The 22126-nt window shown below is 44.0% G+C and overlaps 1 protein-coding gene across 1 annotated transcript in view; it reads left to right on the plus strand.

Moving 5' to 3' along the window:
- Positions 1-22126, plus strand: part of LOC126172196 (dynein axonemal intermediate chain 4-like) — a 65029-nt gene that overhangs the window by 24805 nt on the left and 18098 nt on the right. The window contains exon 3 of the mRNA XM_049920864.1: positions 14709-14947. Within this exon, the coding sequence (XP_049776821.1) occupies positions 14709-14947 (239 nt within the window). The remainder of the gene's footprint in view (positions 1-14708; positions 14948-22126) is intronic.

Genomic DNA, 22126 nt, shown 5'->3' on the forward strand with positions numbered 1-22126 from the left:
TCTTTTAAATTTCAATCCGATCTTCCTGATAAAGTTTTAAAACATCTCAGTTCATATTAAAAATAACTGCAGTTGATGCAAAATATATGTCTGAGTATATCCTGAAAATGTCAGCTTTCCGTCTTGAATACAGACTGAGAGAATGTATCTTTTGTATTGAAAAAACAGAATGGTATAAAACGGAGTCCAAAGTTGAAACATGAAAACATACCTGCTGCTTAGCTTGGATCGTCAGGGTGCACCTCATCTTCCAGTTGTAATTTACTCTTGGCGCCTTTTTTAGTTTCTCTTGCATCCATATTGCATGTCTTTAGCTGATTTTCTGAATTTCTGAGTTTCTCACTATCCGAATTTCTCAGTGCCTCTACAGACAGCCTACACCTAATCCTAGAGTCAGAAGCACTTCACATTTATTAATGTGACCTTGCTTGAAAGTAGCAATGGTATCATAGACCGCACAGTGTAAAGTGTATAACAGCTGCATAGACATTGTTGGGCAAACGAGTCGAAATGACACTGTTCAGAGATTTGTTTGTGCTCTGTGCCGAAGGCATGGCCGCGACGGTTCCCTTCGGATCACCGAAGTTCAGCGCTGTCTGGCTTAGCTAGCAGTTGGATGGGTTTACCGAGTGCTGTTGGCAAGTGGGATGCACTCAGCTCTTTTGAGGCCAATTAAGGAGCTGCTCGATTGAGAAATAGCGGCTCCGGTCACCAAAACTGACGACGGCACGGAGAGCGGTGTGCTGACTACATGCCCCTCCACATCTGCATCCAACGACACTTATCGGCTGAGGAGGACACGGCGGTCGGTCGTTACCTCTGGACCTTCAAGGCCTGTCCGGATGTATTTCGTTAATTTTTGCATTCTCTGTCCTGTCATGCAAATACTTTCGACGTGGATAAGTGTTTGCTCAAGTAATTGAATACTGGCTTCACTGCCCCCGTAACTGCGACAGGCAGATTTTGTTGATGATTATATTTTTCACCAATTGCTAAACCCTTGTTTCATTTGTGCCAGCTTTGTACATATGCTGAGCAGAGCCCATGTTGAGGTTCATCATTGGTGGACAGTATATGAAAATACTCTGCCCTTACTGATTTCTCCATCGGTTCTGTACAATGAGTACTATGGCTAATCATAATAATGTTGAAGTCTCTTTATAGCTGGCATTGCCAGTTTATCCTTGCCGCAATTTAGTTTCCCATCACTGATGCAAATTTTCCCTAGTGACGACTTCAGTTTTTGAAGACGGGTTCCCAGTCTCTTATGCATATGCTACTCACACTTGTTTTTTTTTTTTTAAATTTCTGCCCTGTCCTCATTGGTTTAAGTACCAAAACTTCATTATAGTCTTTGCAGTCCCCATCTCTTAAATAATTGATGCACTGTACATCATAACACAGCTGAGAGCGTTGAGAAAGTTTCTTCACTCCTACTACTCCCATGGCTCTACTCGTTCCATTGAAACCTGCTATAAAATTGTCTAAACGAAGTTGTTTTTGTCGCTCTGAACACCTATGAAATTTGTACATAATGGTGATATCGATCACTTTGCTTGCGTCCACACTTGAGGCTGTGACGACACCGTTTTTTAAAGCGTGGCTTTGCTTTAGCCAGGTACCACCAAATGCTCCATTTGAAATCCCTCTCATTGTCAGAGTCTACATTTTCTAACACTGCTTTCTCCACTGCAGCACTTACTCATTCATTAGTACCACATCCAGAAGCAGACCCTAATACAAAATTACAATTGCTAAATTTTGATGGGGAGGAGGCCGGGAGGAGGCACATAGCATATTCCCGGGTGTTTTTCCTTTCGAAATGGAAAGCAGGCCACATACCAATCTAATATTGTAACTGTACAATTCGTTGCTATCACCAATTGTAATAATGTATGAAGAAAAAGACTAACACTATATTTACAGTCCTTATGAATCAACTGTACCTCTGAAGGCGTTCCTATAGATTGTTTATTTCTAATTTAATGCCTTCACTCTACACTGTTTGCATAAAACGAGATTCTCCAAAACACTAGTTAAAACAGAAATATCAGTTATTTTAAACGCTTCACTGCCCTTATTTATAGCATTTTATTTATTATTTATAGCGCTCATTTTCTTTTGGGAATAACTTTCATTGGGTGCAGCAGTAGACCTATTTAGCTTAGAAGGCACTGGTGAAACAGCAGATGATAAATTTGTTTCTTCACTGCTTTACGCTTTTTTCTCCGATAAACATGGAGTTTGAATACTCTGTTATGTTGCCTATGCATTTTGTAATTATAATTCGACTATTGCTAGCAAAACTAATCACTTTCTCACAGTAATAAAACACGTTATCACCGCAGGCTACGTGTAAAAGCAAGCCTGTAGAAGTAAAGAAACAAGAGAATTTAGAATTCCATGAAGCCAAGCGATACCAGGCTAACCAAGTATCCTTCTTCAACTTTATGTTTATATACAAATCGTGACGAATTTGAAAGAACTTGTAAGCAGGCATTTCTGAGTTTGACAACTGAAGCTGCGTCGTATTGACGTCTGGCAGACAAATGCTTGTGCAAGTAGTTATTTAAAAAATAAAATGAATTACTTCTATGGGCGCTACAGACAAGATTTGAATACCATTTCAAACATAAAATTCTAGATATTCAGAAAAAATTGTATGAAGTGTTTTTGTATATCATTTTCTGTTTTCTGTTACTCATTTTTGTACTGCGTTAATGTAACATGCATATTACCAGTTTCTTTCGACTATTATTAAAAATAAAAAGATTATATTTCTGTGAAAAATTATGATTCAAAATTTGTTAATTGACATATCCATTTCATAATAAATATGTCATTAAAATTAAAATAAAACAGGTTGGTAATATCGACAATAGAACCTTCGACTTCACGTTAAAAAAAACCATAATTCCTCCTTTTTTATCAAGTGATTTCTCAAAATTTTTGTTAAATAAACCGTGTACGTCAAGTATCAGCTAACCCTTCGAGCTAGATACTTAGCAAAAGCATGCTCTCTACCCCTTTTCCTCGGAGTCTCGGCCGCCGAAGGAACTGTATCGCAGCTTGGGAAGAATGGACAAATATACGATCCATTTCTATAAAGAGTAACTCCTTGTATGTTGTAGGGTAGGGAAACACACCCTCACACTAAGCCCAGCATCTATATTCGCCGAAAGAAATTGGTTTTACAAGTGATCCTGCAGTCTGAGCTCTACGAATTAAACATAAACAGGATTGATTAATTTTAAAATAAATGACATGAAAGATAACTCCCTTAGAATGAATAACGACAGCTACACCAAAGATGATTTATTCATCCAACTTACAAATAATAATATGGAATGGTGACCCTGTAAGAAGTATGCAAATAATGAATAAAATAAATAACAATAGCAGTCATTGAGCATTTAAGTTTGCGTAAATGCGACACAAAATCCCCTCAATTTAACTATTTATCTCAAATGCGCGCATTGTAAAGTCCCATGATACAACTGACTGTTCATAAATCAGTATCTAACTCACACAGAGATACAGTTCAGTAATACGTTAAACATTTTTACAGTTCCACAAACATTCATACTCAAACTGGTGGAGGCTCTGTAATGGTGTAGTGTGCGTGCAGTTGGAGTGATAGTGGATCCCTGATAAGTCTAGATACGTCTCTGAGAGGTGACGCGCTCGTAAGCATCCTGTCTGATCACCTGCTTCCATTCATGTCCATTGTGCATTTCGACGGACTTTGGCAATTCCAGCCGGACAATGCGACACCCCACACGTCCATAACTGCTACAGAGTGGCTCCGGGAGCACTCTTATGAGTGTAAACACTTCACCTGCCTACCAAACGTCCCAGACATGAACATTATATCTGGTATGTCTCGCAATGTGCTGTTCAGAAGAGATCTCCACCCCTTCGTACTTTTACGGATTTATGAACAGTACTGCAGGATGCATGGTGTCAGTTCCCTCCAGCACTACTTCAGACATTAGTCCAGTCGATGGCACGTCATATTGCGGCACTTCTGCGTGCTCGCGGGGGGGCCCTACACGATATTAGGTAGGTGTTAATTTCTTGGGCTCTTCTGTGTATATAAAAGTAAATGTAATTCTATTCTTTGGCCTCTGCTCTTTTTCAGTTCGAACTAGAAAGCAATGAAGTAGAATAACGTTATCTTTTAATATTGTCCATCCACAGAGTGGTCCCAGGTTAATTTATTCTTATTTCCAACTTCCAGCTATGAAATGTATGTTTTATTAATTGTAGGATGTTGGCCGGCTGGTGTAGCCGAGCGGTTCTAGGCGCTACAGTCTGGAACCGCGCGACCGCTACGGTCGCAGGTTCGAATCCTGCCTTGGGCATGGATGTGTGTGGATGTCCTTAGGTTAGTTAGGTTTAAGTAGTTCTAAGTTCTAGGGGACTGATGACGTCAGAAGTTAAGTCCCATAGTGCTCAGAGCCATTTGAACCCTTTGTGTTGGATGTTGATAACAAATAATTGATTGCCTTATATACTGTCAAATGTGGCCTATTTTAAAGGCATAGTCAGAATAATCGGTCGTTGCCGAAAGAATATTTGGAGTTTTCTGGACATCAATCATTAAAATAACTCGAGAGATCGACACTAGGCCCGCACTGATCGTTAGTTATTCATTTTTTCTCTCCCGCAGTGTTTAACGTTACGTTAAACACGCGCGAATACCGTAGGCTTGCAATCGCGGCATTGACACCACTCAGTAGCCCGCATTTACTATGAACAGAGACAGATATCCGTGTCCGTACCATGTCCAAAAGTTTTGTGAACTTTTAGCCAAATTTAATTCTTATTAATGTTTGGTGTAAAACGCATCCGACAGTAAGCCTCTGGCTGTCAAACTTTCTCACTATAAGATTTGTAAATCCAATACATTGTTTGACAAACAGTTTCATTTCACAGTGGCTGTTACGAATTGTGGAAAGGTAAATGGTTTATGAAGATGCTAAACTATCACATGTATAAAAATCCGGTATTTTAACCGAATATTTTCTTCAAAATCGATTGAGAAATGTTAAGGAACTAAAACATCACGCGAAATGAAATGTAAGCGTTTTATTATTGCACGAGAACGTAATGCTTACGAGGAAAAGTTAAGTTCCCTGAACGATGTGACGTAGTCTTATATGCCGCCAAGAGTTTTTACAACGTGAAAATCGGAGAAGTGAATTTTCGCCCTTTTCGTCGTCCCGGCTCGGCGCACACAGTGGACGCAATTTCATGCGGCGAATGTCAAAGAAATGCTGTCTTAGGCGTACGGCCGCATCGGGTTGTCTATCCCGATCGTTGCAGTCCGTCACCCTAGGCACTTGCAGGAAGTGTTGAGTTACTATTGAGAACAGGTAGCTTCAACATCAAACAGGAGGCGAGGACGAAGACTTCAACCGACAGAGCTCACGAGCAAGCCTTTCTGTCTACTACGTTTATCAGTTCCCATTGTGGCACCAGACGTATTGCCAAGATATCTGGGATCAGCCAGACGAGTGTCATTCACATCTTGTATCTATGTCAATTTCACCCTTATCATCCGACACTACATCAGGCTTTCGGATAACGTGACTTCGAACGCCAAATAGGATTTTGTCAGTCTGCTGTGCAACGCTTGGAAGAAGACATCACATTTTTCCAGCGCATCCTCTCTAACGCCGAATCAACGTTTACGATCCACGACAATGTAAATTTACTTAACACGCACTACTAGGTAGCCGAAAACGCAAGTTGGCTTCGCCAGGTACAACACCAATGACCGGAGAGAGTAAAAGTACATTGCGGCATTATACGAAATTCCACAGTGGTATATTAATTCATCACAAGTGTGTCAAATGGGAATACGTATGCACACTTTCTTACGAACATTCTAACTGTTCTTCTAGAAGCGGTACCACTGGATAAGCGACAATATATGTGTTTAGAACGCAACGGTTGTTTAGCTTACTCTTCCCGTGTTGAAACGCAAACACTGAAGAAAAGTTTCCTGACTGTTGTATAGGACAGAAAGCTGAAGTACAACAGCTGAGGTGGGGCCCTGATTGACTCTCTTGATCTCTTTCTATGGGAACACTGAAAGATGCATTTTAATCATAAAGCCCCAGTTACGTCAGACGATACGTGCCGCTAAACCGCCGCAGCAAGCAACAGCATATCATTCAATGTACTTTTATCTGTTAATCTATCTCTCGAACAGCGGTTTCAAATGTGCCTTGCAATCGATTTTAAATGATTTGGGCACATGTTCAAGTAAAGTACAAAACTACTTTTCGTCAAGAAAAGTATTTATTTTGTGAGCGACATGTCGTCAGTCGTTCTGAATAAAATATTCAATTTATTTAAAGTGTATTCCGTCTAATTACAATTTCGAGTAGTATCTGTGGACACATTTGTCCGACAGCAGGTGTTTTATTTTTAAGAAGCATTCATGCGTCTGCAGACAAAGATAGGCTACACTTACCTTTTTTCCTTCAGATCTAAAAAGGTTAATACAGTGCTCTTTTCTCGTGAATACAGCTGTTTATCATTATGAAGTACGAACGACCGACGTTCCTGCTTCGGATTTTACAAGTAAGCAGAAATGGAAAGGGTTTCAATGGAAAACTGCCCGGCGAAACTGTAGTTATTTCCACAAAAACCTGGAAACGTACAGACATTTGAAATAGTTTTCTAAGCCCCATCAGATGCGCTAGATGCTAGCATATGCTGTAATTCCATAAATAAAAATTATATCTGACCCTGTATCTATGTCGTATAGGAAATGCGAAAGATTTCAACGTCAGTATTAACAAGCGCCCTATAACTTTAATTGCCTTTGGGAGAGCTACTGAACATAAAACTTCCTGACAGATTAAAACTGTGTGCCAGACCGAGACTCGAATTCGGGACCTTTGCCTTTCGCGGGAAAGTGCTCTACCGACAGATTTTTAATTACATTACATGTATAAGTCTGTTTAAATAAAAATGTACAGGTTCGTTTGTTCAACATAGGAAATCAGCGAACGTTCTTCTCCGATTGCTTTGAAATTGTGACACAACGTTGCGTTCGATGCGCGCGTATTTTTGTATATCTACTGGAACGCCATATGGCATATAAATGTATAAATAATATATCGAGCAAAGTTGAGACAAGTCGCATAAGAGGAGCAACAAAAATGCGGATTTCCGCTACCGGGAATCGAACCCGCACCTCCTGGGTGATAGACAGGTATCATAGGCATTTTTATTTATTTTGTTCGTTGCATTTGGTCGGGGCGTACGCCGCATGACACCTATTGAAGCTGATCGTGTATCCTTTCACTCAGTTTTTTTCTTTAATTACAGAGGACAGTGAGCCCTTCGACCGAACACGCTGAGCTACCTTACCAGCGTTTGACCACACCGGATAATGACGCAACTGCTCCTCCAGACAACATAGTAACCACTTACCCGTTAATTGACAACTGTATAAAGAGGATACGTTGTTAGCAAAAACATCATGTTCGTTTGTTCAAAACTTAAATCTCTGATACTTCTTTAACAATTCCTTTGAAATTTTGACATAACGTTGCATTCGAATACAAGCGACTGGTATAAATATATATACCATAGTGACACAACACTGCATTCGAATACGCGCTTGTTTCTAATACCCATTCTCTAAATATATCTAATACACAAAGGGAAAATGTTATTACCAAAAATGTGGAAAAGTTCTTGACCGATTTACTTCAAATTTTTATACAATGCTCTAATGAAAATACGGACGGACATAGAGTAAATAATATTGAAATGTTGTTAACAATCAGGAAAGCTGTATTTATGACTAATCGACTTATGATTACAATACTACTACAGAGTACATATTTGGAATAACAATAAACAAGGGTCAAGGTCAGAGAGAGGAGGGAAGAGGAAGTGGACAGCGGGGTCAGAGAAAATGGACACAGAAAGCGGAAAGGAGGAGGCTGACAGAGAGAATGGGGAGGAGGAAATGGAGGAAGAGGGGGTCGCAGAAAGTGTGGAGGAGATGATAGACAGAGAGAGGGGGAGAGACAGAGGTAGGAGGAGATTTTGAGAGAGAGGGGAGGATAAGAAGGACAGAGAAAGGGGGGTGGGGAGGAAGAGGAAATATACATAGAAACGGGGACGAGGAGACAGATAAAGACCGAGGAGAAGGAGATTAGGGTGTATATCAAAATCTCATACATGTTAGAAACATGCGCTTTCTCTTTGCTTTCTTTTCCGTTTAACCAGAGCAAGCCATAGCAACGTGTGGTCGGAAGTAAATGCTGATACATTGTGAAACAACGCTCTGGTGGGCGGTTTGCGGGTTTAAATCACCTCGGGGTATGACCATGCGTTGTATTTGACCTGCGGTCGTCGCAGTCCACAGCAGTCCACATTCGCAGAGGTGCGTTGGTGCATGTCAGAGTACGGTGCAGCGAGTAAGTGTTCAGACGTTTTCAGACATGCTAATGGTGAATGTGCGTTGAAAATGACTCAAAGAACACATATTGATGACGTTATGAGGGGTAGAGTACTAGGGCGACTGGAGGCTGGTCAAACACTGCAGGTCGTAGCACGGGCTCTCCGTGTGCCACAAAGTGTGATCTCAAGGTTATGGAACCGATTCCAGCAGACAGGAAACGTGTCCAGGCGCTACAGTACGGGACTTCCACAGTGTACAACACCACAAGAAGTCCGATATCAGTTCTAGGCGCTCAGTCCGGATCCGCGCGACTGCTACGGTCGCAGGTTCGAATCCTGCCTCGGGCATGGATGTGTGTGATGTCCTTAGGTTAGTTAGGTTTAAGTAGTTCTAAGTTCTAGGGGACTGATGACCACAGATATTAAGTCCCATAGTGCTCAGAGCCATTTGAAGTCCGATATCCCACCATCAGTGCCCGCCGACGGCCACTGAGTACTGCAGGTGGCCTTGCTCGGGACTTTACCGCAGCCACTGGAACAGTTGTCTCCAGACACACAGTTCACAGTTGACTGAATAGACATGGTTTATTCTCCCGGAGACCTGCAAGGTGCATTCCACTGACCCTGATCACAGGAGAGCCCCTAAAGCCTGGTGTCAAGTACATGGTCATTGGAACAGTGGACCCAGGTTATGTTCATGGACGAGTCCAGGTATTGTCTGAACAGTAATTCTCGCCGGGTTTTCATCTGGCGTGAACCAGGAACCAGATATTATGACTGGTTCACGTACACGCCTGCATGTCTTTGACAGAGGAACTGTAACAGGTCAGGTGTATCGGGATATCATTTTGCACCAATATGTCAGCCTTTTCAAGGGTGCAGTGGGTCCCACCTTCCTCCTGATGGATGATAACACACGGCCCCACCGAGCTGCTATCATGGAGGAGTACTTTGAAACAGAAGATATCAGGCGAATGGAGTGGCCTGGCTGTTCTCCAGACCTAAACCCCATAGAGCACGTCTGGGATGCCCTCGGTCGACGTATCGGTGCACTTCTTCAAACCCCTAGGACACATCAGGAGCTCAGACAGGCACTGGTGCAAGAATGGGAGGCTATACCCTAGCAGCTGCTCGACCACCTGATCCAGAGTATGCCAACCCGTTGTGCGGCCTGTGTACGTGTGCATGGAGATCGTATCCCATATTGATGTCGGGCTACATGCGCAGGAAACAGTGGCGTTTTGTAGCACATGTGTTTCGGGACGCTTTTCTCAACTTATAACCAATACCATGGACATACAGATCTGTGACGTGTGTATTCCCTATGCGACTTTGCTATTAGCGCCAGTTTTGTGTAGTGCCACGTTGTGTGGCGCCACATTCTGCAATTATCCTTAATTTATGAGCATGAGTGTATTATGATATCATAAATACTGGATTTGCAAACTTTATATAAGAGGATGTGTGAAATCCTTCTCCATGAACCATGGACCTTGCCGTTGGTGGGGAGGCTTGCGTGCCTCAGCGATACAACGGAAGGGTATCTGTTGAGAGGCCAGACAAACGTGTGGTTCCTGAAGAGGGGCAGCAGCCTTTTCAGTAGTTGCAGGGGCAACAGTCTGAATGATGGACTGACCTGGCCTTGCAACATTAACCAAAACGACCTTGCTGTGCTGGTACTGCGAACGTCTGAAAGCAAGGGGAAACTACGGCCGTAATTTTTCCCGAGGCCATGCAGCTTTACTATATGGATAAATGATGGCGTCTTCTTGGGTAAAATATTCCGGAGGTAAAATAGTCCCCCATTCGGATCTCCGGGCGGGGACTACTCAGGAGGACGTCGTTATCAGGACAAAGAAAACTGGCGTTCTACGGATCGGAGCGTGGAATGTCAGATCCCTTAACTGGGCAGGTAGATTAGAAAATTTAAAAAGGGAAATGGATAGGTTAAAGTTAGATATAGTGGGAATTAGTGAAGTTCGGTGGCAGGAGGAACAAGACTTTTGGTCAGACGAATATAGGGTTATAAACACACAATCAAATAGGGGTAATGCAGGAGTAGGTTTAATAATGAATAAAAAAATAGGAGTGCGGGTAAGCTACTACAAACAGCATAGTGAACGCATTATTGTGGCCAAGATAGACAGGAAGCCCACGCCTACTACAGTAGTACAAGTTTATATGCCAACTAGCTCTGCAGATGATGAAGAAATTGAAGAAATGTATGATGAGATAAAAGAAATTATTCAGGTAGTGAAGGGAGACGAAAATTTAATAGTCATGGGTGACTGGAATTCGAGAGTAGGAAAAGGGACAGAAGGAAACGTAGTAGGTGAATATGGATTGGGGCTAAGAAATGAAAGAGGAAGCCGCCTGGTAGAGTTTTGCACAGAGCGTAACTTAATCATAGCTAACACTTGGTTCAAGAATCATGAAAGAAGGTTGTATACATGGAAGAATCCTGGAGATACTAGAAGGTATCAGATAGATTATATAATGGTAAGACAGAGATTTAGGAACCAGGTTTTAAATTGTAAGACATTTCCAGGGGCAGATGTGGACTCTGACCACAATCTATTGGTTATGAACTGTAGATTAAAACTTAAGAAACTGCAAAAAGGTGGGAATTTAAGGAGATGGGATCCGGGTAAACTGACAGAACAAGAGGTTGTAGAGAGTTTCAGGGAGAGCATAAGGGAACAATTGACAGGGATGGTGAAAAGAAGTACAGTAGAAAAAGAATTTGTAGCTCTGAGGGATGAAGTAGTGAAGGCAGCAGAGGATCAAGTAGGTAAAAAGACGAGGGCTAGTAGAAATCCTTGGTTAACAGAAGAAATATTGAACTTACTTGAAGAAAGGAGAAAATATAAAAATGTAGTAAATGAAGCAGGCAAAAAGGAATACAGACGTCTCAAAAATGAGATTGACAGGAAGTGCAAAATGGCTAAGCAGGGATGGCTAGAGGACAAATGATGTAGAGGCTTATCTCACTAGGGGTAAGATAGATACTGCCTACAGGAAAATTAAAGAGACCATTGGAGAAAAGAGAACCACTTGTATGAATATCAAGAGCTCAGATGGAACTCCGGTTGTAAGCAAAGAAGGGAAAGCAGAAACGTGGAAGGAATATATAGAGGGTCTATACAAGGGCGACGTACTTGAGGACAATATTATGGAAATGGAAGAGGATGTAGATGAAGATGAAATGGGAGATACGATACTGCGTGAAGAGTTTGACAGAGCACTGAAAGACCTGAGTCGAAACAAGACCCCGGGAGTAGACAACATTCCATTAGAACTACTGATGGCCTTGAGAGAGCCAGTCCTGACGAAACTCCACCATCTGGTGAGCAAGATGTATGAGACAGGCGAAATACCCTCAGACTTCAAGAAGAATATAATAATTCCAATCCCAAAGAAAGCAGGTGTTGACAGATGTGAAAATTACCGAACTATCAGTTTAATAAGTCACAGCTGCAAAATACTAATGCGAATTCTTTACAGTCGAATGGAAAAACTGGTAGAAGCCGACCTCGGGGAAGATCAGTTTGGATTCCGTAGAAATATTGGAACACGTGAGGCAATACTGACCATACGACTTATCTTAGAAGAAAGATTAAGGAAAGGCAAACCTACGTTTCTAGTATTTGTAGACTTAGATAAAGCTTTTGACACTGTTGACTGGAATACTCTCTTTCAACTTCTAAAGGTGACAAGGGTAAAAGACAGGGAGCGAAAGGCTGTTTACAATTTGTACAGAAACCAGATGGCAGTTATAAGAGTCGAGGGGCATGAAAGGGAAGCAGTGGTTGGGAAGGGAGTGAGACAGGGTTGTAGCCTCTCCCCGATGTTATTCAATCTGTATATTGAGCAAGCAGTGAAGGAAACAAAAGAAAAATTTGGAGTAGGTATTAAAATCCATGGAGAAGAAATAAAAACTTTGAGGTTCGCCGATGACATTGTAATTCTATCAGAGACATCAAAGGACTTGGAAGAGCAGTTGAACGGAATGGACATTGTCTTGAAAGGAGAATATAAGATGAACATCAACAAAAGCAAAACGAGGATAATGGAATGTAGTCGAATTAAGTCGAGTGATGCTGAGGGAATTAGATTAGGAAATGAGACACTTAAAGTAGTAAAGGAGTTTTGCTATTTGGGGAGCAAAATAACTGATGATGGTCGAAGTAGAGAGGATATAAAATGTAGACTGGCAATGGCAAGGAAAGCGTTTCTGAAGAAGAGAAATTTGTTAACATCGAGTATAGATTTAAGTGTCAGGAAGTCGTTTCTGAAAGTATTTGTACGGAGTGTAGCCAAGTATGGAAGTGAAACGTGGACTATAAATAGTTTAGACAAGAAGAGAATAGAAGCTTTCGAAATGTGGGGCTACAGAAGTATGCTGAAGATTAGATGGCTAGATCACACAACTAATGAGGAGGTTTTGAATAGGACTGGAGAGAAGAGAAATTTGTGGCACAACTTGACTAGAAGAAGGGATCGGTTGGTAGGGCATATTCTGAGGCATCAAGGGATCACCAATTTGGCATTGGACGGTAGCGTGGAGGGTAAAAATCTTAGAGGAAGACCAAGAGATGAATACACTAAACAGATTCAGAAGTATGTAGGTTGCAGTAGGTACTGGGAGATGAAGACGTTTGCACAGGATAGAGTAGCATGGAGAGCTGCATCAAACCAGTCTCAGGACTGAAAACCACAACAACAACATGTGTGAAACATCAGCGATTACATGCATTCAGATGCCAATGAAAGTTTATAGAAAGACGAATGAGGAAGCGCGATATTGCCTATGCGTAGATCATATGATATATACACTACTGGCCATTAAAATTGCTACAGACGCGAAATTTAACCTACAGGAAGAAGTTTCTGTGATATGCAAATGATTAGCTTTTCAGAGCATTCACGCAAGGTTGGCGCCGGTGGCGACACCTACAACTTGGTTACATGAGGAAAGTTTCCAAGTAATTTCTCATACACAAACAGCAGTTGACCGGCGTTGCCTGGTGAAACGTTGTTGTGATGCCTCGTGTAAGGAGGAGAAATGCGTACCATCACGTTTCCGACTTTGATAAAGGTCGGATTGTAGCCTATCGCGATTGCGGTTTATCGTATCACGACATTGCTGCTCACGTTGGTCGAGATCCAATGACTGTTAGCAGAATATGGAATCGGTGGGGTCAGGAGGGTAATACGGAACACCGTGCTGGATCCCAACGGCCTTGTATATCTAGCAGTCGAGATGACAGGCATCTTATCCGCATGGCTGTAACGGATCGTGCAGCCACGTCTCGATCCCTGAGTCAACAGATGGGGACGTTTGCAAGACAACAACCATCTGCACGAACAGTTCGACGACGTTTGCAGCAGCAGCTCGGAGACCATGGCTGCGGTTACCCTTGATGCTGCATCACAGACAGGAGCGCCTACGATGGCGTACTCAACGACGAACCTGGGTACACGAATGGCAACACGTCATTTTTTCGGATGAATCCGGGTTCTGTTTACAGCATCCGTGTTTGGCGACATCGCGGCGAACGCACATTGGAAGCGTGTATTCTTCATAGCCATACTGCCGCATCACCTGGCGTGGTGGTATGGGGTGCCATTGGTTACACGTCTCGGTCACCTCTTGTTCGCATTGACGGCACTTTGAACAGTGGACGTTACATTTCAGATGTGTTACGACCCGTGGCTCTAACCTTCATTCGATCCCTGCGAAACTCTACATTTCAGCAGGATAATGCACGACCGCATGTTGCAGATCCTGTACGGGACTTCTGGATACAGAAAATGTTCGACTGCTGCCCTGGCCAGCACATTCTCCAGATATCTCACCAACTGAAAACGTCTGGTCATTTGTGGCCGAGCAAGTGGCTCGTCACAATACGCGAGTCACTACTTTTGATGAACTGTGGTATCGTGTTGAAGCTGCATGGGCAGCTGTACATGTACACGCCATCCAAGCTCTGTTTGACTCAATGCACAGGCTTATCAAGGCCGTTATTACGGCCAGAGGTGGTTGTTCTGGGTACTGATTTCTCAGGATCTATGCACGCAAATTGCGTGAAAATGTAATCACATGTCAGTTGTAGTATAACATATTTGTCCAATGAATACCCGTTTATCATCTGCATTTCTTCTTGGTGTAGCTATCTCAATGGCCAGTTGTGTATGTACCACTACAATACCGAAATATTAGAGTTATCGTTGCCAATGTAAGAGTTAGGGTAGCAGAGGGAGTGGTGTTGCAGGCGTGCTGAAGGGGCTGTCGCAGGCGCGCAAGTGCTGGCCCGAGGAGACGCCGTACTCGTGCCACCCGGCGGCGCTGGTGCTGGTGCGCCAGCCCAGGAACCCGGACGCGTACGACGTGGCCAGCGACGAGGGCTGCGTGCACCACTGCTCGGCGCACCACCTGCACAACCACCTCGACGTCTTCCAGGCGCACCGCGCGCCCGTCTACGCGATGCAATACAACCCCTTCTGCGACAAGGTCGGTGCCCGCTTCTCGCCTACTCGCCAATTCTCTATTCTCGTGCTATAGCTTCATTCGAGCAACAGCAGTGTAGAGGAATGAATACAAAGTGAAACTGCCTGCACAACCAGTGCGTGGACAGAAACATAGTGACACAAACCAACAGACGTCGGTAGGCCTATACAATGAAAATAGTAGACCACTCCGAAATGCGTGACGAAGGGTACTTTCCATTGTCCAATTAACAGGATGTCCGCCCCCGGTAGCTGAGTGGTCAGCGCGACAGAATGTCAATCCCAAGGGCCCATGTTCGATCCCCGGCTGGGTCGGAGATTTTCTCCGCTCAGGGACTGGGGGTTGTGTTGTCCTAATCACCATCATTTCATCCCCATCGACGCGCAAGTTTCGGAAGTGGCGTCAAATCGAAAGATTTGCACCCGGTGAACGGTCTATCCGACGGCAGGCCCTAGTCACAAGGCATTTCCATTTTAGTTATCCACTCTAGCTAACTTCCAGCATCATGCTGTACATCAGATTTCAAAACCTTGTATTCTCTTCGTCACACAGCAGATTAACAGGATTTCTTTGTGTTCCATTTGGTTATGTTGCGAGGACAGGTCTTGTTCAAAAAATGGCTCTAAGCACTATGGGACTTAATATCTGAGGTCATCAGTCCCCTAGACTTAGAAATACTTAAACCTAACTAACTAAGGACATCACACACATCCATGCCCGAGGCAGGATTCGAACCCGCGACCGTAGCAGCAGCGCGGTTCCGGATTGAAGGGCCTAGAACTGCTCGGCCACAGCGGTTGGCACAGGTCTTGTTTAAAGGTCTCTGTTTGTGCTGTAATTAGTGTAATATTGTCTGCGCGATCCCTACGGCAACGATACGTAGCAGCTTGTAGGACATTCCTACAGTTCCCACTTAACGCTGATTTCTGATACTTCGTGTGTAGGCTTCCATGGAATAGTTGGCGCCTACTTTGAACAGTCTGCCAGTTTAGGTTTTCCACTGTGTCCGTGACGATCTCCCGTTGACCAACAAATCAAATGAATCAAATTTTACAATTCACTTTAATTACGATTCAGCCTTTGTGAGCGATCATTCAATTCCGTATCCATTCATTTTGCTTCAGAGTGGCATTCATGTGAACTGACTGATTCCTGCATTATGACCCACTGATACCGTAGTTCGCAGAATGAACCAATAATGTGTACGTCAAAAAAGTGGAATATAGTCATTTGCGAAATACACGTTTGTGTGGTCGTCAGTCTTCTGGTTGGTTTGCAGCTGCCGCCATTGCTTCCTCTCATGTGCCAACCTCTTTATAGCTTGTCCCTGAGTACCACTCGCCATCAACATCCTCAACTATTTGTTGGATGTCTTGTATAGCTTTCTATAGCTTTCGACTTGTGGGGATCCCTCTACTATCACGCCTCTCTTCCCAATGATTTTAAAAATACCGGAGTAATTTTATCTATTTATTCTATCTTTGTTTCACTGTAAGTCTTAGAAAACTCTGCCAAATACCGAGTCTAATATGAGGTCCGCCCTGTCTGCTCAATTCGCAGACAGTTCTCCCCCCCTCCCCCCCCCCCCCCCTTTGTAGAGGCTCTCAGTGCTCAGTGCGCTCTTTTAAACCTATCACCTATCTCATCTACGTTTAACAGTCGAATTTCTTTCCCACTCTTAATGTTTACTTCATTGCTTTTAATTTTAGCGAAAGTTACTTCAGTTTTCATATACACTTCGTCTCTTCCGACGACCATTACTTTTTCGGTTTCTTCACATTTTACCAACAGCAGTTTCGCTTTGGTTTCCGTGCACTTTCTGTTGATTTCAGTCCTAAGTGACTTATTATGCTATAATCCTGTCTTTTCCTATACATTTTTATATTCTTTCATCGATCAGTTTTGATATTTCTTCTGTTACGGGAGTTTTCTTCGCAGCTACCTTCCTTATACCTACATTCCTCTATCCTACTTGTGTCATTGCCGTTTTTAGCTATATAGAGTCCTCTTCAGTGAGCTGACTGTTTTGGTACCCATCATCGCAGTATCTAAAGCCTCATGAAGTTCAAACTCACAGCCTCTTTCCTCATGAGTTCAGTATCCCAATTCATGACACATTGATTCTTCTTGACGGTTCTCGTACATTTCAGTCCACCTTTTATGATTACTAAATTCTGAACTGGGTCACTATTTGCACCGGGGTATGCTTTATAATCCGATATTTGATTTCAAAATCTGTCTCACGATTATGTAATCCGTCTGGTATCTTCCCGTACCTCCAATTATATCTCCTCTTCTTACGGTTCTCGCATTTGGTATCACCAGCTAAAAATGTATTGCAGAATTCAAGAAGTCTTTCTTCTCTCTCATTCCTACTGCCGAGCATATATTCTCCTGTAACTCTGTCTTATATTCGTTGCCCTATCGCAGCATTCCAATCCCCTATGACTATCAGATTTTTGTCTCTCTTTACGTACGGAGTTAGCAGTTTAATGCCATCATCTGTACCGCTAAACAGCTAACCACGTGCAGGTTTCCAATGTAAACACTTCCAGTGACAACAAAAATATGATTTTTGATACTTCATATAAATACTGACCAAACTTCACAAGCTATTTTGTACATGAGAATTCAATTCCTCAAAGAATCGGGGCTGAGGTATTACTAGGACATTCGATGTCATCGTCTTCTACTAGTTACGTCTACGTGTATACGTAAACTACTGGTGTAAGCGTTGGTTTGGCGCTGATTCTATTGAGAATTATCCTTTCACTAAACTGTTCACAGTAACTCACTCTCTGTAATTCCTTACTTTTCATAACGAATCGTAGTCCCGTTATACGATTATCTGCTGTAACTGATATACTGATACTACTCTACATTCATCAGATCACAAATCTTTATCTTAAATTATGTTTACCATGTAGATAAGAATTATCCCTATTTTGTAACTGAATAGTTATTTCGTTTTAAATCAAACAAATTTCATATGTTCATAGCAGGCATCATCAGTGGATTTTATTTTTCCTATTCTTTTCATGTGCCCATTGGTTCTTGTGGAGGGAAGAGATGAATTCAGATTGTATGTTACAATCATATTTTACTGGACATCCTCTTTCTTGTTGGATACTGCTTAGGATAAAAAAAACAAACAAACAAAATAAACATTCAATTTCAAAAGACAGCTAATGTTTGTTCTTATCAACACAATAAACATAATTGAAGTATGAGGAAGAATGGTTGCAAACATTAACGAATAATTATGTACTTTCCATTTCAATTCACTGACACCCCTAAATCTAGACTGAGCTTTTGCGTGTTAGATGCATTGGTTTTCATTGCCTTCTGCATCCCCAAACCGTTGGTTTGATAATTCTTCCGTGTTTAAGAGCTAGTCGCGTGGGACATTCCATTTCGGAAATCGTTAGGGAATTCAATAGTTCGAGATTCATAGTGCCAAGAATGTGCCGAGAATAACCAAATTTCAGGAATTATCTCCCATCGCGACGACACTGTGTCCGACTACCTTCACTTAAAAATAGAGAGCAGCGGCGTTTGCGTAGAATTGTCAGTGCCGACAGGCAAGCGAGACTGCGTGAAATAGGCACAGAAATCAATGTGGGACGTACCGAAGAACGTATCGGTTAGGACAGTGCAGTGAAATTTGGCGTCAGCGGGATATGGCAACATATGACCCACGCGAGAGCCTCTGCTAGCAGTACATCGCCTGCGCCGGCCGTTGTGACCGAGCAGTTCTAGACGCTTCAGTCCGGAACCGCGCTGCTGCTACGGTCGCAGTTTCGCATCCTGCCTCGGGCATGGATGTGCGTGCTGTCCTTAGGTTAGTTAGGTTTAAGTAGTTCTAAGTCTAGGGGACTGATGACCTCAGATGTTAAGTCCCATAGTGCTCAGAGCCATTTGAACCATACATTGCCTGCAGCGCCTCCTGAGCTCGTGACCATATCGGTGGGGACCTAGACGAATGGAAAACAGTGTCAGATGACTTCTGATTTCAGTTGGTAAGAACTAATGATAGGGTTGATGTGTGGAGCAGACCCAACGAAGCGATGGACCCAGGTCGTCAACGAGACACTTTCCAAGCTGGTAGTGGTTCCACAATGGTGTGGGCTGTGTTTACATGGAATGGTCCAACTGAACCGATCATTGACTTGGAGATCATTTGGAGCCATTCACGAACTTCATGTCCCCAAACAAAGACGGAATTTTTATCTATGACAACATGCCATGTCAGTGGGCCACAAACTGTGTTGCGAATGGAGATAGTAGTAAAGAATACATTAAAACTTAGCGTGTGATGCTGAAGTTTTACTGCATAAACAGCGAAAATGTAAGTGATAAAGTTTTTGCGTTTAGTCATTTTGTGAGGGGGTGCCAGCGAGAAAACGTTATTCAAGGTTTGAAATTATGTGTAAAGTTTGTTGGAAATTGGTAATTGCTCTCATTGGCAAATAATGGATGAATATAGTCTGGGTAATATGCGTACGGTGAATCACGCTGCATCAAAACATATACACAGATTACTTGTCTTACTGTGTTGAACTTTTAACATAATATTTAATCTCTTTATGAGTGGATTATGACAGTATTTTAAATTTTTATGTTCGATGCACGGTATCAATATGTTTCAAAAAGCCCCGCTCAAAAACACGATTTTGCAGGTATGTTTTTTATAGCCCTTGGCCTAGCGATCATTCGTGCACCTACCGGAAGAATGGGCATACTGAATTCAGTAAATCGGCACTCGCTGAGTGGCAGTCAAGGGTTGAGCTTGCTCCTCTTACTCGCGCACTGTCAGTCATAGGCGCCCGCTTGTACGGGTGACACACTAGGGGTATCTACGGCTTTGCTTTTATTAAAGCATCGGCGGGAACCCAGTCAAGGTCTGTAGCAAGGACTTACGGCGGGCAGGATATTTTTGGCGACGCCCGACAGCGGAATTGTCGTGTTTTCCTCTTCCAGTTGCGGAATGTCAAGCTCCAGTGGTGCTTTGGGGTCGAAGCGGTCAAACGCTGTCGACAAAAAGTGCGTCTTGTTGTTGCCGCGGGCCGCGTCGTCGGCCGTCTCGAGCGCCCCAGCTGCCGCAGAGCCAGGCTCTGCCCCCCCCCCCCCCCCCCAAGGTTAGGGAAAACGTGGGCCAGGACCTGGCAGCCGGCCGCGGAACCGCAGAGAAGGTTTCCGCCGCCGCCGATCAGACCTCCGCGTCCACTAGGAAAGTAGGGCCAGCAATGCAGCCGGGCCACCTAACGGTGTCAACGATGGCTGTAACTGGCACCCCCTTGGCAGCAGCCCCACTTCCCGCTCCGGACATGGCGAGAAACACAGCAAACAATGCAGTCATACACAACACACCGACATCGAAATATATAGTCAGTACTTGCAATCCTGCCCCTCCTAACCTCGTCCTATCTCCGCTCCTGCTTGCCCACGCCACCGGCACACTTCCCGAATATCTTACGTCCATGAAGAATGGCAAGCAGATGCCCCGTCTGCCGACCAAAATCCTCCCCAAACCCACCCCCTCGTCTCAGTCCTCCACCCGTTCCAAATACCTTAAATCCCCCCCACACAAGTCCACCACATCAAAACAGCGGCGTGTGAAGAAGGACAGGAAGGAGAAACACTCCAAGGGGAAGAAGCAATCCACCACCCCCACCCTAACCAACTCCACACCCTCCGAGGAGCCTGCGCCCCCGACAGCACCTGTCGTCGCTCTGAGAAGGGACCAGGAAACACCGGCACTGGAAGGGAACCGCGTAACCGGGCAGGACTCGGATGGTTTCGTGCTGGCGAAGAAAACGTTTCGCCAGCCGAGGCTTCCACCGGCCCGGGGAGTGGAACCCACCCCAAACAGATTCCAGGCGGTTGCTGATGAGCCAGAGGCAAACACAACACAAACACAGAACCAAGTCGCCCACCACCTCCCCCCGATTTTCGCAGAGTTTCCTCGTAACTACGAGGAGCTCTTCGAGTTGCTAAAGACAGAAATCGGGGGAGGCAGTTTCCAGGCAAAACCCGCCGGTGGAGACAAAATAAAAGTCACAGTACACACACTCGAACACTATAACACAATCAAAACACTATTCAACACAAGAAACATACCCCACTACACATTCCCAACAACAAAGACACGGAACAGGAACATATTTATCAGAGACCTACCAAGACGAGTGTCCCCCCAGGCAATCAAAACAGACTTGACTGCCTGGGGGTACGTCGTCAAGGTGGTACAGCAAATGGGCAGCATAGACAGTAAGTGGCCGCTGTACCAGGTAACACTCCCTGACATACCCCAAAACAAGAGGGAGATTAAGATGGTCCTGGCAGTGCCTGTCACCACGGAGCCGCTGCGCCGTAAAAACAAGACGGTGCAGTGCTTCAGGTGCCAGGGCCTGAACCACATAGCTGCGCACTGCACCATGCCAGTGAGATGCAGGAAGTGCGCCGAGGCCCACGACACCAGGACATGCACACTCAAGCACACGGACCCACAAATAAGGTGCGCGCTGTGTGGCAAAAACCACACAGCGGGTTACCAAGGTTGTGAGGTCCACAAAAGACACTCACAGCAGGCAAAGGGCGCAAAGGCCGCCCCCCACACACGTAAACAAAACACGACAAACCCAACCAACCACACAAGAAAACAAAATGCAACAACACACACAGACAAGGCTTGGTTAAAACCAAGACCGGACACACCCAGGGCAACATATGCAGAAGTGGTTTCTCCCCCGAGAAACCATGAAAGCGTGGCCCCGTCACCACAACACCAGTCACAGTCACAAGAACAACACTGGGAAACACACAACAACAGCGACCAGGTCCACCAAGTCAGAGGAAGCTCTAGGGAACCCCACACACAGTCCCCCCCCCCCCCCCCCCATGGACCAGTTGTTAGGCGTTATGGTGCAGACCATGAACCTCGTCATGGAAATGATGAAGGAATTCAGGGAAGCCCAGAAGCAGAACACACAGATCCTCGTTGCCCTTCAGGCAACAGTCCAGCAGTCGCTCCCCTCTGCGACTTCCTCAGTAGTTTCGAAACCCCATCATGGATAGATGACCAAACATCCATGGCCTGACAATGTGCGTCTTTAACGCAGACGGCATTGTTAACCAAGAGGTCGAGTTCAGAGAACTCATGAAGGAGTTCTCCATCGACAT

This window comes from Schistocerca cancellata, chromosome 1, assembly GCF_023864275.1.
Source record: "Schistocerca cancellata isolate TAMUIC-IGC-003103 chromosome 1, iqSchCanc2.1, whole genome shotgun sequence".
NCBI lineage: Eukaryota > Metazoa > Arthropoda > Insecta > Orthoptera > Acrididae > Schistocerca > Schistocerca cancellata.